The sequence below is a fragment of the Penicillium samsonianum genome, assembly GCF_028829775.1.
Source record: "Penicillium samsonianum strain IBT 33392 chromosome Unknown utg000003l_segment0_segment0, whole genome shotgun sequence".
NCBI lineage: Eukaryota > Fungi > Ascomycota > Eurotiomycetes > Eurotiales > Aspergillaceae > Penicillium > Penicillium samsonianum.
Genome location: NW_026643261.1, coordinates 8,313,819 through 8,327,507, shown reverse-complemented (window position 1 = coordinate 8,327,507; position 13,689 = coordinate 8,313,819). Strand labels below are relative to the sequence as shown.

General features: G+C 47.9%; 6 protein-coding genes across 6 annotated transcripts; 4 read left to right on the top strand and 2 right to left on the bottom strand.

Moving 5' to 3' along the window:
* The first annotated feature begins 82 nt into the window (after nucleotides 1–82).
* On the top strand, nucleotides 83–1,206 carry N7471_006844 (Mpv17/PMP22 family protein). Its single transcript, XM_057279563.1, has 5 exons — nucleotides 83–179; nucleotides 238–292; nucleotides 350–455; nucleotides 514–819; nucleotides 885–1,206. The coding sequence occupies exons 1-5, from the start codon at nucleotides 169–171 to the stop codon at nucleotides 947–949; spliced, it is 543 nt and encodes a 180-aa protein (XP_057139173.1). The 5' UTR covers nucleotides 83–168; the 3' UTR covers nucleotides 950–1,206.
* Nucleotides 1,207–1,508: 302 nt separating this feature from the next.
* On the top strand, nucleotides 1,509–2,340 carry N7471_006843 (uncharacterized protein; the record flags this gene model as incomplete). Its single annotated transcript, XM_057279562.1, has 3 exons — nucleotides 1,509–1,685; nucleotides 1,742–1,813; nucleotides 1,873–2,340. 3 exons carry the CDS (start codon nucleotides 1,509–1,511, stop codon nucleotides 2,338–2,340), a joined length of 717 nt encoding a protein of 238 aa, XP_057139172.1.
* A 790-nt stretch (nucleotides 2,341–3,130) lies between these two features.
* N7471_006842 (uncharacterized protein) lies at nucleotides 3,131–3,658 on the top strand (the record flags this gene model as incomplete). Its single annotated transcript, XM_057279561.1, has 1 exon — nucleotides 3,131–3,658. One exon carries the CDS (start codon nucleotides 3,131–3,133, stop codon nucleotides 3,656–3,658), a length of 528 nt encoding a protein of 175 aa, XP_057139171.1.
* A 4,198-nt stretch (nucleotides 3,659–7,856) lies between these two features.
* Nucleotides 7,857–9,667, top strand: N7471_006841 (peptide MFS transporter; the record flags this gene model as incomplete). The annotated part of the gene is made up of 2 exons (XM_057279560.1): nucleotides 7,857–7,894; nucleotides 7,948–9,667. 2 exons carry the CDS (start codon nucleotides 7,857–7,859, stop codon nucleotides 9,665–9,667), a joined length of 1,758 nt encoding a protein of 585 aa, XP_057139170.1.
* A 315-nt stretch (nucleotides 9,668–9,982) lies between these two features.
* Nucleotides 9,983–11,185, bottom strand: N7471_006840 (phosphotransferase family protein; the record flags this gene model as incomplete). The annotated part of the gene is made up of 1 exon (XM_057279559.1): nucleotides 9,983–11,185. The coding sequence occupies one exon, from the start codon at nucleotides 11,183–11,185 to the stop codon at nucleotides 9,983–9,985; it is 1,203 nt and encodes a 400-aa protein (XP_057139169.1).
* Nucleotides 11,186–11,566: 381 nt separating this feature from the next.
* Nucleotides 11,567–12,239, bottom strand: N7471_006839 (uncharacterized protein; the record flags this gene model as incomplete). The annotated part of the gene is made up of 2 exons (XM_057279558.1): nucleotides 11,567–11,995; nucleotides 12,102–12,239. The coding sequence occupies 2 exons, from the start codon at nucleotides 12,237–12,239 to the stop codon at nucleotides 11,567–11,569; spliced, it is 567 nt and encodes a 188-aa protein (XP_057139168.1).
* Nucleotides 12,240–13,689: the final 1,450 nt, after the last annotated feature.

Here is a 13,689-nt window from a genome sequence, read left to right as displayed (position 1 = left end):
CTTCCTATTTCGGCAACGCGACAGCGCAATCTCGACTCCGCAGTTTCAAGATCGTTCCCCCAGTTGCCCCCAGTTCAATAGTATTTCAGCGTCTCTCCTCTACTTTTTTATTCACACTTTACATTCTTCTCTGCTTGTTTCATCCCTTATAGCAACTCAATCGCAGTTATGTTGCGCTGGTAAGTCTCCCTTGCTACTCAGCTCCTCGAATCGAAGCTCAAAATCCTCTTCAACCAGGTACCAGTCCAAGTTGGCAAAGAGGCCCATCCTCACCGCAAGTGTCACCAGTGCTGTACGGTCATCTCCTTTTCTCTTTCCCTAGACCAGCTCCTGATTCTTATCACAACAGTTCCTATTCGGCAGCGGTGATGTTCTAGCACAGCAAGCTGTTGACCGGAAAGGTCTCCAAAAGCATGACTTTGCCCGCACTGGGCGCATGGCTCTATATGGTGGAGGTATGTTTATAAGTCTCAAGTCTCTTGTACATTTCTGATCTGTCTCTTTTCCTTTCAGCCGTCTTCGGTCCAGCCGCCACTACCTGGTTCGGCATCCTCCAGCGTCATGTCGTTCTCAAGGGCACCGTGTCCACCACTGCTGCTCGTGTTGCCGCCGATCAAATCTTCTTTGCCCCGGTCCAGCTCACCTGTTTCCTATCCTCGATGGCTATAATGGAAGGCGTTGATCCTGTGGAAAGGTGGAAGGCTGCCTTTGTTCCCGCCTACAAGGCCAACCTGATGGTCTGGCCGTTTGTACAGGGCGTCAACTTCACATTTGTCCCCTTAGAGCTGCGCCTGCTGTTTGTCAACGTTATCAGTTTGGGTGAGTACTTTGCTTCCAAGTGTTGCTGGCTATACTCCATACTTCAGTCACTAACAACTAAATAGGGTGGAACTGCTTCCTTAGCTTGATGAACAGCGGCGAGGAAGTAGAGTTACAAGCCATGGTTTGAGATACCCTTGAAGTTTTAATTGTCAGGAAGTTTTAATTGTCAGCTATTCTGTGCTTTTCACATTGGCGCTCCATTATATAGGTTTTTTTTGGTTGTTGGGTTATTTGGTCCTCAGGCATCATATTCGGGAAGATTTTTATTCTGCATTTTTCGGCTATGTAGAATTCTGGATAGTATAAATCTGAATCAAAATATTCAAATCCAATAACAGATAAATGAAATGATGCAAGTAGAAATAAGAGTAAAGTGAAGATCGGATATATCCATAGTACCTATGTATGTAGGAGGGATATTGATTATGTTTCGGAAGAACCCAAAGAGGCAAGGCAAGTTTTTGTGGCTCGAACTTCAAAACTTCCACTCTTTGCAGTCAATTGTCGCCCACCTCCACTCTCATCTCACACTGCCTGGAGCAGACTATTACTGCTAACTCGATCCAGGCTCGGATCCCTCTTACCTTCTTTGTGTGAAAAGCCCCGATTTGCGCTTTCCCTGAAATTCTCGCCCCTCCGACTTTCCGAACTTCGATTGTCTCCCCTCCCCTCCACATCCATTCACTATGGCTGCCGTCGCAGAGAATGGTACTCCGGCTGTTGCCGATGAGAACTCCGCCCCCGTCACCGAGACTCAGACTGGTGATGCTGTCACTGTCTTCCACAACTCCGATGACTTCAACGTGAAGCACCCTCTTATGCACGAATGGACTCTGTGGTTCACCAAGCCCCCCAGTGGCAAGGTAGGAGAACCCCGGTTAGAAATATCGACATCAATGTGCTTACCAATGGAACTTAGGGCGATAACTGGAACGACCTACTCAAGGAGGTGGTCACCTTCAGCTCCGTTGAAGAATTCTGGGGCATTTATGTATGTCCAATCCGAAGTCTCCCCCGATCAAAGATCACACTAACCTCGATCGCTATTAGAACAACATCACGCCGACATCCGAACTTGGCCTCAAGGCCGACTACCACCTCTTCAAGAAGGGCGTACGACCCGAGTGGGAGGACCCCCAAAACAAGCACGGTGGAAAGTGGTCATACCAGTTCAAGGACAAGCGCTCCGTCCCCATCGACGAACTCTGGCTGCACGCGCAGCTGGCCGCGATCGGCGAGACCCTCGAGAACGACGACGACAACGAAGTTATGGGAGTGGTTGTGAATGTGCGCAAGGGCTTCTACCGTGTCGGTCTATGGACACGCACAGTCGGCAAGAGCATCCAGGGCGATAAGCACACCCGCACACAGGCGCAGGGCAAGGAGATCCTCGAGGCAATTGGCCAACGGTTCAAGGACGTTCTGCGACTCAACTTGGCGGATGTGGTGGAGTTCTCCGGCCACACCGACAGTGCACACAGTGGCAGCACGCGCGCCAAGGCCAAGTACACCGTTTAAGGTGGTTGGCTGAGACGGTGATATGCAGACGAGGACGGAAAAAAAAACGAAAAACAGGGGACGGATGGCGATGCGCAGATTTCACAATTACGGACGACACAAATTGAGGGGAATTTGACTCGACTCGATGTGCGGTGCTGGAAACTGGGGGTGATTCACATAGGGACCGAGGTCCCCCCTTTATGCCCGCCCCGCTGCATAGTTCTGCAGGGACGACCTGATTGCTTGCGACTTGTATCTTACTCTACCAAACACATTTTACGAGGTTTATGCCGTGGTTGAGGTCGAGGTCCTGCCAGTATGATGGTATTTCCTTACATTATTCTATACAAATATGACCTGTTCATGGATGCATTCAAATTTTGGTGTTGGTGTGCTAGGTCGGTTTTGGCGAGATCAAGCACCTGAGTAGAACTGCTGGTCTTGGGACGGCGCTTATGCTGGGAGGTCTCAGTATATTAGGTGTCGTTCAGCAGCAGCCTAAATGTCTAAGCTCTGTCTTATAGGCCTTTGTTTCTTGTGTCATCTGATCAGCGTCGCAAGTTAGAAGGCTTTTAGGGCTTCTAATGGCACTTCCCGGAATACACAGCCACAAACACTTTAGTAGTATGTTGCAGGGATGATGTTTCGAGTAAGCGCTCTGGGGTTCACGGCTTCAAACACGTTCTACGGATTTACATCACATTTACACTGCATTCACATGATCCCTTGGGGATATCAACCCCCTTCGCAGGACACGCGATGTACCACTAGCACACGAGTATCAAATCAATTCATTGGGATTTCCATCATGATTAAGCCCGAAGACAGGTTCTGCTCAAAGGGCCAGGGCTATTTTGGCTCAAGGGAAAACCCCAAAACCGAAACCCACTGCAGCGTCTGGGACTGGGATCAGCTACGATTGATGAAAGTTAAAGGAACTGTCAAACTTTTTCCACCTGATGAAGGTGTTGAGATCCCACATGCAGTTCTTGCACAATTCGCCGATTACCTTTCGCCAGAAGTTCGTGCAATCACAGTTGACAATGACGAGCTTCTTACTGGAGTCTCGACAGATCCGGAAGAGGACGATACATTCTTTGTTGGATATATTCCCTTCCCAGAACTAGGGATCATGCATCAAGATATTGCACCTCGAAATTTGCTTGTCGATCCCGAAACAGAGAAAATACTTCTCTTCGATTTTGACTGGGCCGCTAATGGAAAGCAATACCTACTATATGGTCGAGACGACGTGTCTAGTGTTGTTTCACACTATACGAGATCATCACAAACAACACACATTTTACGAGCATTCCTTACTTGGATCGAAACATAGATATGGTACAGACAATCGAATGGACTTGTCACCGATAACTAGACTCCGACATGTCAAACTTCCGCGAGTTTTTTGAATGAATAGATAGCAACGAGGATCAATAGAGCCATGGAGCGATATCTCAATGCGCCTAGGCGGCTTACTTGGCCGGCCTTCTAATCCCTCCCGACTATAGTGTGCCCTATGAGATGGTTGGACGAAGAAGGGGAAACTATTTGGCAAACGGGTGCGCTTACGAGAAGCATTGCACTAGAGAAGGGACAATACTGCTTTCAGTGGCAAAGGCCACCACAAAGCAGGCTGTTGAAGAAAGCCGAAACAAGCATGAGTAGCTGATGGCTGAAAGATTGCTCGGTCAGCTCGAATTTGGATCAACTATTTGTCAGATAGCAGAAAGCAGAAAGTACAAGATAAAACACATTAAAGCCTTGTATATATCCAATACTTCCCTTAAAGTAATTGTCACTTTTGGGGTGATAGGGCTGTATACTTGTGACATCCAAGATAGGCAATTGGCTCTCCACAGGGACTGATCAATCACCTATCAGATATCTCGATTCGATTTCTACATGTTATTTGTGTATTTTGTTCTGAAAGGGCTACGGGTTTGCATCGGACAATATGTTATGGGGAAGCACATGAGATAGATGCAGTGTGGCATTGTCACTCCTGTGATGTTATGGATACCATAGAAAGCACTTGCCTATCTATTTTGGCCATTAGAACCCACAACTACTAAGACTTTGGACCCATGCCTGATTCTTCAATGTTTAATTGATGGTTTTAGGGTATCTTTATACTATGTATGACTTGTAGGGTCTCTGATATATATTCACTGCGCGGAAGCTTGAAACAAACCCGAGTTGCTTGTGAAGACGCCCGATGAACAAAGCCCTCTATTATTCTTTCATTACTAATGGGCATACACGGAGAGAAACTGTTGCTAAGGAAGAAAGTGGAATACATATTTCTAAAAAGAAGCACACACACGACCTTGAAGGCAAGCATTAACCAAAGATTCTCTCCACACTTTATTTTCACAATATGACACTGCAGTATTAAACATGCTTTGGAAAGACCTCGGGGTCCACGGGTAGACTGGCCGATGACTTATCAACCGAGAAACTAGCTCTCTGTCTCGCTAGGGCTGTTAGCGAGGGGACAAATAACTTGCACCTTCTGTCCAAGAGGTTACTCACCAAGCGCTAGTAAGTACTCCGTACAGAGTATCGCAACCCTCTTATTTTTTCCTAAATGCACCCATTACATGATGTTCCCGTACTTAAAGAAGCCACAATGGCAGTAGAGAGAAGACAAAACCAGATGGACTATTGATGGGCTTCTTGAGATAGTTATATTAGGGAATGTGAGTATGTATATGAGGTGTGTGGAGAAGATAAATTACCAGATTAATAGGCTTGACTAGTGCCAGTGCATCTGCAATGGGAACCAATAGTGCAAATTACAACTAAAAGCGCCATGATTGAGTCTAGAGTATGGGAAATGACAGCGGTGAAAAAACCGGAGCAGCTGGACTCGTTGGGATGTGTCTGTCCTCATGACTCAGTGTCTCAAAAAGGCCTCTGGGGCCAAAAAAGAGAGACAAAGAGTGCCTCAAAGTCATTAACCTTCATTATTATGCTCATATAATCAAATTTATGGCCGTGGATCCAGATAATGAAAGACAAGGCGTTGACCTCACGCCCACGGAGATGTTCTGTCCATTGACACTATAAATTCGCAATATTGTCGGCCATTTAAGGGCGACAGTGAATTTCATCCTTCCAAAACTCTGGATTTAGTAGCCTTACAATAATCCTATCGAACGCATATGCAAGATTTGGTGCCCTATACCTCTTTTATCTTGATAACACGCATTTGGAGATCCCAACGCATGCTTTATCTGTCAAGTTTAAGAAGTCATAAACATGCTAGTAGGTTGTCTGCTTTGTTTCCTCTAAACAAACTACTTTAACCCGAACTTAGAGTCTAGCCGAACACCAGGAGAAAAGGGCCGAGAACAAAGGCGTCAAATTGCCTTGCATTCGAAGGCTATCTCGTATAGGTTAGCCATTCTCAACATAAATACGGAGTACTCCGTACAGCGGTAGCATTCATTCCAGGTCAGCACTACTTTGTATATGGATAGTCATCCACGGAGATCCACCGAGCTGCTCTAAGTGGCTGCTCATGTCGCAATATCAGAGTTCCTACTCCGTAGAGCCTCCATAATGGTGTTGGGGGCCGACATCGCAAGATATCGGGATGGTGTTCTCATATTGGCTCAACTGCAGAGAGTGGTCCTAGCTAGTTCAGTCGGAAAGTCGCAACGGTATCACATGGGTTGGAGATTGAGATAAAGAGAGCACTCTTACAAACTGTGCTTGGCAAGCAGGCCCAAGCCAATGGGAAGTGCACGCAATTCAAATGGGTGGCCATGTCAAGACGATATAGACCCAAGCAACCCTATAGAATTTTCCAAGGTCGGTTCTAACAGATTGTACTCATCCAGAAAGCTGGGAACTTGACGTGTATCTGATATATTTCGGGCTCCCGCCGGTGTCGGGGATTGCCAATATCTTGGAGAAGTCTTGGTCAAACTCTCTCCTAAGGTGTTGGTCGCTTGGCGGCTGACGGGCTGAGGCCCCAAGGTTTGGAAGGTTACGCCATTTGAGGGTGAACGTTGGTGATAAGCCCTCCTGTTGGTGGACCTGAAGCTCATCCTTGCTCCCAAGCGAAGTCGGAGCCCAAAGGGCGTGTGCTATGAGTCTTGGTATTTTTTTTGGTGTTATATTTATGGCGGTGTCCCTGCTGTTGTGATCTTCAATCTTTGATCTTCTCTTTTTTTTTTTTTCTTCCCCCTTTCACACACCAAAAATTGTTGATATTATCATAATATTATGAGATGACTTATGATGTCCTTCAGGGCTACACATACTAATGACCAACACTAACAGAAATCTCCCCTTATCTTCTATGGCTTGGCAGACCGGGCACACACCAGATCCACCTCCCTTCCACCCTCTACCGAGCACACTGTTACGAGAGAATAATTACCCCGGAACCCAGAACCAGACCAGACCATGATAGGAATGGAAATGGTTTCTCTCAGGTCATCACTCCGCATGGTATTGGATGGCATTGGCTATTGCTGTGTCGTTACGGGGACACCAAAAAACAAGCTGCCGGGGTAAAGCGGGTGCGAAGCTTTTGAGACATGCGCAATTCAACGGAAAAGGAGGGGAAAATGCCCCAACGTTGCATTCGGAAAGGAAGATCGGGGGGAATCTGGACAATCATATGGTGATTAATGGGGATTATTGACCTTGCAATCAGGAATTCTCCAATATCCAATACCCGAAAACGGATTTCCTCCCCCGGTCCAAACCCCTGCCGCCCCAGCCGAAGGCGTCCAGTCCACCCATCAAAGTCCAACGCCTCGCCAGTCTACTGTTGTATATAGGATCTCGGTCAATCAGATTGCCGAACATTATCCGATATGATTGCGAAGGGCGGAGTATCGACTGGACTCCGGACATATTGAAAGGAAGAAAAAAACACGATAATTTGCCCTCGTGGCAAATTCCACCGGAAACGTTCTCAATTGGGAAATTTTCAGAGCTCACCGGCAATCTCCGACTGGAAGTCTCAATGTGATTCGATGGGAAAAACATAAAGTGGACTCGGACTGGCCCTTCCAGAAATCCCCAGATACCGGAATGCAAGACAAGCTCATTCGCTGCTCTGATTGACCCAAACCTGAGTCAGTCCACTACATGCTCGGCCTTTTATTGCTTGACTGTTCGCTTCCGTGTGCCGTGTGGTTGCATTCGTGGGTCAACTCATCTCCAGTTCAGCCATTCGCCGTTGGACGATAGACACTGCCGATCGCATCCACGGTCGAGCTGCGAACAATGGCCCATATGCGACCTTCTCAGATGAGCCTTAGTGGCATGGGGGCATGGGGAATGGGGGGATATGGCGTGCAATTTGGTATTTTTTTTTTTAATTCTCTTTTCTTTTTTTTTTCTCAAGATAAGACGCTCCTCCGGTCCCACTTGGCCTCGGTTGTTGGGTAAATGAAAAATTGCATATATAGTATTAATCACGCACCTTCTTTTGGTCTCTTTCTCTATTCTGATTGTGATTTTTTTCCCTTGCCCTCTTGAAAGAGAAGGCATCATCTGGTCTCGTAGCCATGTCATCCACAGACCGTGAGATGGAGACTCCTGCTGCGTATGTATCTTTCCGTCTGGAAAGTTCATGACTGGAACTAACCCTATCTTCAGAGCTCCGTCCTATGATAACGAGGAGGTCACCCAGCATGTCGTCCTGAACGAAAAGGCTATGGACGCCGATTTGGACAAGGAGAACCAGATCACTCCGGATGGCGGCGAGCCCACCCTCTCGGAGAAGGTTTCCCTGCGCCATGTCGCAGAGAACCTGCCCCTCTCCGCCTGGCTGGTGGCCGTCGTCGAGCTGTGCGAGCGTTTCACATACTACGGCATGTCCGGTCTGTTCCAGAACTACGTCCAGCGACCTCGGGATGGTAGCCAGGGACGTGGTGCGCTCGGTATGGATCACCAGGGTGCCACCGGTCTCACTACCTTCTTCCAGTTCTGGTGTTATGTTACCCCCATCATCGGTGCCATCATCGCCGATCAGTATCTCGGCAAGTACAAGACCATTGTGCTGTTCTGTATCGTCTACATGGTCGGTCTGCTCATCCTGGTCTGTACCTCCATTCCCACTGCCCTGGAACACGGCTCGGGTATCGGCGGTTTCATTGTCGCCATCTTGATCATCGGTCTGGGTACCGGTGGTATCAAGAGTAACGTGGCTCCTTTGATTGCGGATCAGTACAAGCGCAAGAAGATGGCTATTACCACGACCAAGAAGGGCGAGCGCGTCGTCATCGACCCCGCCCTGACCATTCAGCGTATCTACATGATCTTCTATGGATGCATCAACGTCGGTTCGCTGTCCCTTCTCGCCACTCCCTACATGGAGCTGTACATCGACTTCTGGCCCGCCTACCTTCTCTGTCTCTGTATGTTCATGGTCGGTACCCTGGTGATTGTTCTCGGCCGCAAGTTCTACGTCGTTCGCCCACCCCAGGGTTCCGTCATCACGGACGCTTTCCGCGCGCTCTGGATCATGACGAAGAACCGCAACATGGACGCCCCCAAGCCCTCATGGCAGAACGAGCACAATGGCGTGTCGGCTGTCAACTGGGACGACCACTTCATCGACGAGCTGAAGCGTGCCCTGGTCGCCTGCCGCGTGTTCGCCTTCTACCCGATCTACTGGGTTGTCTACGGACAATTCTCGGGCAACTTCGTCACCCAAGCCGGCCAAATGCAAGGCCACGGCATCCCTAACGATCTGATGCAGAACTTTGACCCCATCTCAGTCATCGTTTTCATCCCCCTTCTCGAGACCTGCGTTTACCCCCTGATGCGCCGCATGAAGATCCCCTTCCCCCCGATCACCCGTATCTCCCTTGGCTTCATCGTCGCCTCGCTTGCCATGATGTACGCCGCTATCGTGCAGCACCTGATCTACTCCGCCGGACCCTGCTATGGTAATCCTCTGTGCGCGGCCTCTGAGGTCGACGGCGCTGCTCAAGGCAACAGGGTTCACATTGCCATCCAAACCCCAGCCTACGTGTTCATCGGTGTGTCTGAGATTTTCGCCTCTGTCTCTGGTCTCGAGTACGCATACACCAAGGCCCCGCCCAGTATGAAGTCCTTCGTTCAGTCGATGTACCTCCTCACGAACGCGTTCGGATCCGCTATCGCCGAAGCGCTCACCCCCGCCGCCTTCGATCCCGCCATCATGTGGATGTTCACCGGTCTTGCCTGTGCATCCTTCGCGTGTGGTATCATCTTCTTTACCATCTTCCACCACCTCAACGCGAAGGAAGATGATATGAACGCCCTCGATGCCGAGGACGAGATGCCCGAGCGTCCGATTGACGTGGAACGGCGCCAGTCCAAGGCGGAGTAAGCATTGAGCTGGTGTTTTGTAATATTTTGTTTCTCTTGTTCTTTTGGCATTGGCATTCGCATTGCAAGTATCTCTTGTCTCTTACGCTGGGATCGTACTTTTTTTTCATCGTTTGCATCATCGGAGCAGGACCCTCTGTGTGTTCTATAACTGCTGTGCAGATCGTGAGACGTGGTATGATATGACGCTTTAATTTAGTATATATAACTCATAAATTTAAATGAAAATAATCAATATATACGAAAGAAATCCCTTCAATGTATACATTCCATAACTATGTACTACCACCATTCTATCTTCTTGGGTATGATAATCCTAAACTCCAAACACCTCCATCGCCGCCTCGGCCACCTCACGCCAGTGTGCAACTCGGTCTTGAGCCTGGCCGCGAGGACAGACCTCCACAATGGCACGAATATGATTCACTACAGTCTGCATGGACTCTTGAAGTGGACTCAACTCCATCTCTTCGAGGATCTTCCCTGCTCCCTTTTCGCGACAGACGGATTCAAAAAGCTTTTCCATACGGGTCTGCTCCTCTTTATTCTTGGGGGACCATTTCATATTCCATAAAAAGGCACGAGGCGGGTTCCAACGAGGTGCAGGCACAACACCGCTGAACTCCCAGTCCAGAACAGCAGTAATAGGACAGTCAGGGTGGTCTGGGTCACACATGATATTTGCAAAATGGAGATCCTTATGTGCGAGGACATAGACGACCTGATTAAGCTGTTCAGCATGATCCTGAATAGCAGCAGCGAAGGCGCGAATTCTCGGAATAAGATCTCTACAAGATTCAAGCGATGAATGCTTTTCAATAGCGTAGATGTAGCGATCGAGGCAGTCGACAGTGAAGGCCACGAAGCTAGCGAAACCCTGAGAAGGAATCGGGTTCAACGACTCGAGAGACTCGGATCCCGCCCAATACTTCTCTAGATCGGGCAATTGCCAGAAGTTCTCATCAATTGGAGGGCCGTGAGTGATTTCTCCATTGGTGAGTGTCAAACCCCCAACATAACCGTCCCAGGGGTGAGAATGTAGCTCGATCAGATAGTCCGTCAGTTGGTGGACTATTTTAGTGCGGACCTCTATTGACAGGGTATGGTAAATCTGATCGATACTCTTCCCAGGAGCCTTTTCCAGGAGAGTGAATTCATGACCGATGAGATTATCATTGGTGGAGTCGTAGCGAATGATGGCGGGGATGGGAATGGTAGTATTCCGACGGACCCATGTCATGACTCCGACTTCATTACGAGTTTTGATGGTGGGTAGTTGACGGCCTGAGACGCGTAGGACTAGAGTCATTGAGCCATCAGTATTGACTGGAAGCACAGAGCCATCCGATGTATGAATCGGAGTGCTTGCTACAAAATGGATCAAGTAGATAGAATGAAAGGCCGCTGTGACTTGGAGAGGTTCAATTGAGGTTGGAGTGGGGAGATCCAGGGACACGATCAGTTGACTGATAGTGTCGGCGCTCAGCGCTGGAGGAAGATAGCTGTCTGGGGTGCCCATTGTAAGGGACAAAGTCACAAACTCTTGATAAGGGACCTCGGGCGGGGATCTGTAGCTCTTCTGAAATTTTTAATTTGGCTCAAATGTTACGATTGTGATGGGGTTTGAAGATCAAACGCTAGTGTGGTGTAAGGTGACATCGTGGCCTCAACCCTTGTAGATTGAGATTAATTTGATAAAGACCGTATACAGTATAATACAGTATACTATAACCTGTTGCATGCGATACGGCAAAGATAAAATCCAATGTAGTTGAACTGTTTGAGGCAACACGACCCCGATATGGTTGAACTGATTCTGGTAGTCACCCATCTAAACAAAAACCATAGCTTGTCCACGGGTTCCCACCCGAATCGGAAGTCCAAGCTCCTGCCATATTTCTTATGTTGTCGGCATCAACGGACCGGAGGTTGAAGCCATTGTTTCTTCAGAGGACGCAAATGTGATAGGTGGAGTAGAAATCTCGACATACTCCTCATACTCCTGCTCTTTGGTCCAACGTTCATCGCGTCCGCGGTATATCTCGAGTACGGATTCCACATTAGGCTCGGCTAGTTGCCCCGTACGAAATGCAACAAGCAGGATAAGCTTTGGGACATATAACAGATTCCACTCCATCCTGTCCAATGCCCCAAGCTTCGTGCCCTTTGCGTAACGTATACTCATCACACATTCAAGATCGTTAACATTAAGGGGCGTTTCCGCAGGCTGACGCAGCCGAATGTCAACATCTTTCCACGCCACGTACTCGGCGCCAATGTAACTTCGATCGTACAATATCCCCAACACGGCATCCCGTGGCCGCTTGGACTATAAGACCCATGAAACCGATTAAATGGGCCCATTCCCATCGGGATTTCAAAGCTGCGTTTATCCAGCCCAACGCCATAACGTTAATGGTTTGAACCCAATCCACCTCATATCGAAAGCCAGGGAAGTTGAAACGTAGGCCCTGCAAATCGCAGCATGATCCTCCCTTTTCGTGCTCATAGTTGCGCAACGGGTTCCATTTGGTTTGCAGGTGTGATGTTCCTGAGCCAAAAAGACAAGACATCAGATGTGCAAGGCTGAGATAAACCTCAAGGATTGGCCTTGAGTGTCAGCCATGGGGATGGCTTTCATCATTGTTCTCAGAGAATTTTGAGGTTTCTGAAGCATTTTAGAGATGTGGGTCGTTTGGAGACAGTGATTTGCTCTTTGCCGCTTTAGAGCCGATCCAAGCTTCATATGCCCACCTTGGCACAAGGCTAGATGACCAATGGCCTCATATTCCCGTCCCTTGGTCATTACTCGAATTCCACGTTGTTTTCCCCAAATGCAAACGGTCCTGGAGAATTCCGAGGAGGCTTCACCATGTCAACACGGTAGAGATGGTTTAGCTCTCAATCGAATATAAGGCCGCAGAAAGAGGTCCTTCACTTGGGGTTCAGGGTTGGCCGAACATCTTGGGAGCAAAGTCTAGGTACTCGGCAATTTTCGAGGACGTATGGCTTAGACCGGCTGTTCCAAGAATCGTTTGATATCATGGCCGATATGTCGCGAGATTCCCAATAAGAATGTCGCGCTTTATATTTGGTACAGGCGACGAGACCGAATTCTGAGCTGGGATGTTGAGGAAAGTGAGTGTGTTGAGGAGGTGAAAGGGGTATTTATCCATAGATGGATATCCAGGGGGAGTTTCCTAAGCAGAAAGATGGAAGGAACGAAAAAAAGGAAAGAACGATCGGTTTACCGCTTTGGGTAAAATTATAGCCTTAATAGACATTATAGCTTCTACCTATGTAGATGATATATATAAACTTGACAAGGCTGGCAATGCTAGACTATACTCTTTATAATATTGCATCATCTGGATCAGGCAGCCACACTTCATTGACATTATTTGACTAAAAGGCATCGGTATTATAGATCTGACATCCTAGTTAGTTATATATACATTGTCCTACTAAACAAATATTTAGTCGGATGAGGCTCATGGAACCTTCCAAATGTTCTGATTGGCCAAGTTTTACCAACTTTCAGCTTTCTTCCAACCATGGAAGGTTTCCTTGCGCATGCTTTTTCCGACTGTTGCCTGACAGGTAGCAGCATTTCATGTCTACCTTGCTGGATTGTATTCCTATTGGAGTAGTCTACAGTTACATACCTATGTCTTTCATAAGTCGATACATCATAATCATGACGTGCAGACTTACCTTGCCACATAACCGTTAGTTAGATAGGTACTGGGTACATGTCACAAAGTGGATATTACTATCAAAGCCAAGGTATTTAGTACCTTGGAAAATATATCCCGCCGATCTTACCTCGGAACTCTTAAATAGAACAGCCTCAGCCACACAAGGGTGAATGGCCAATCTCGGAGGACTCCACTGTAAAATCGCAGGCCGTATCCGTACTAATGTAGGAACAACGGTGCACTGTCCACTCTGTAAGAAATTGTTAAAAATAGGGGGACCCCTAAAAAATCACCGTAATTTGGAAGACGCCTATGTTATATGAAA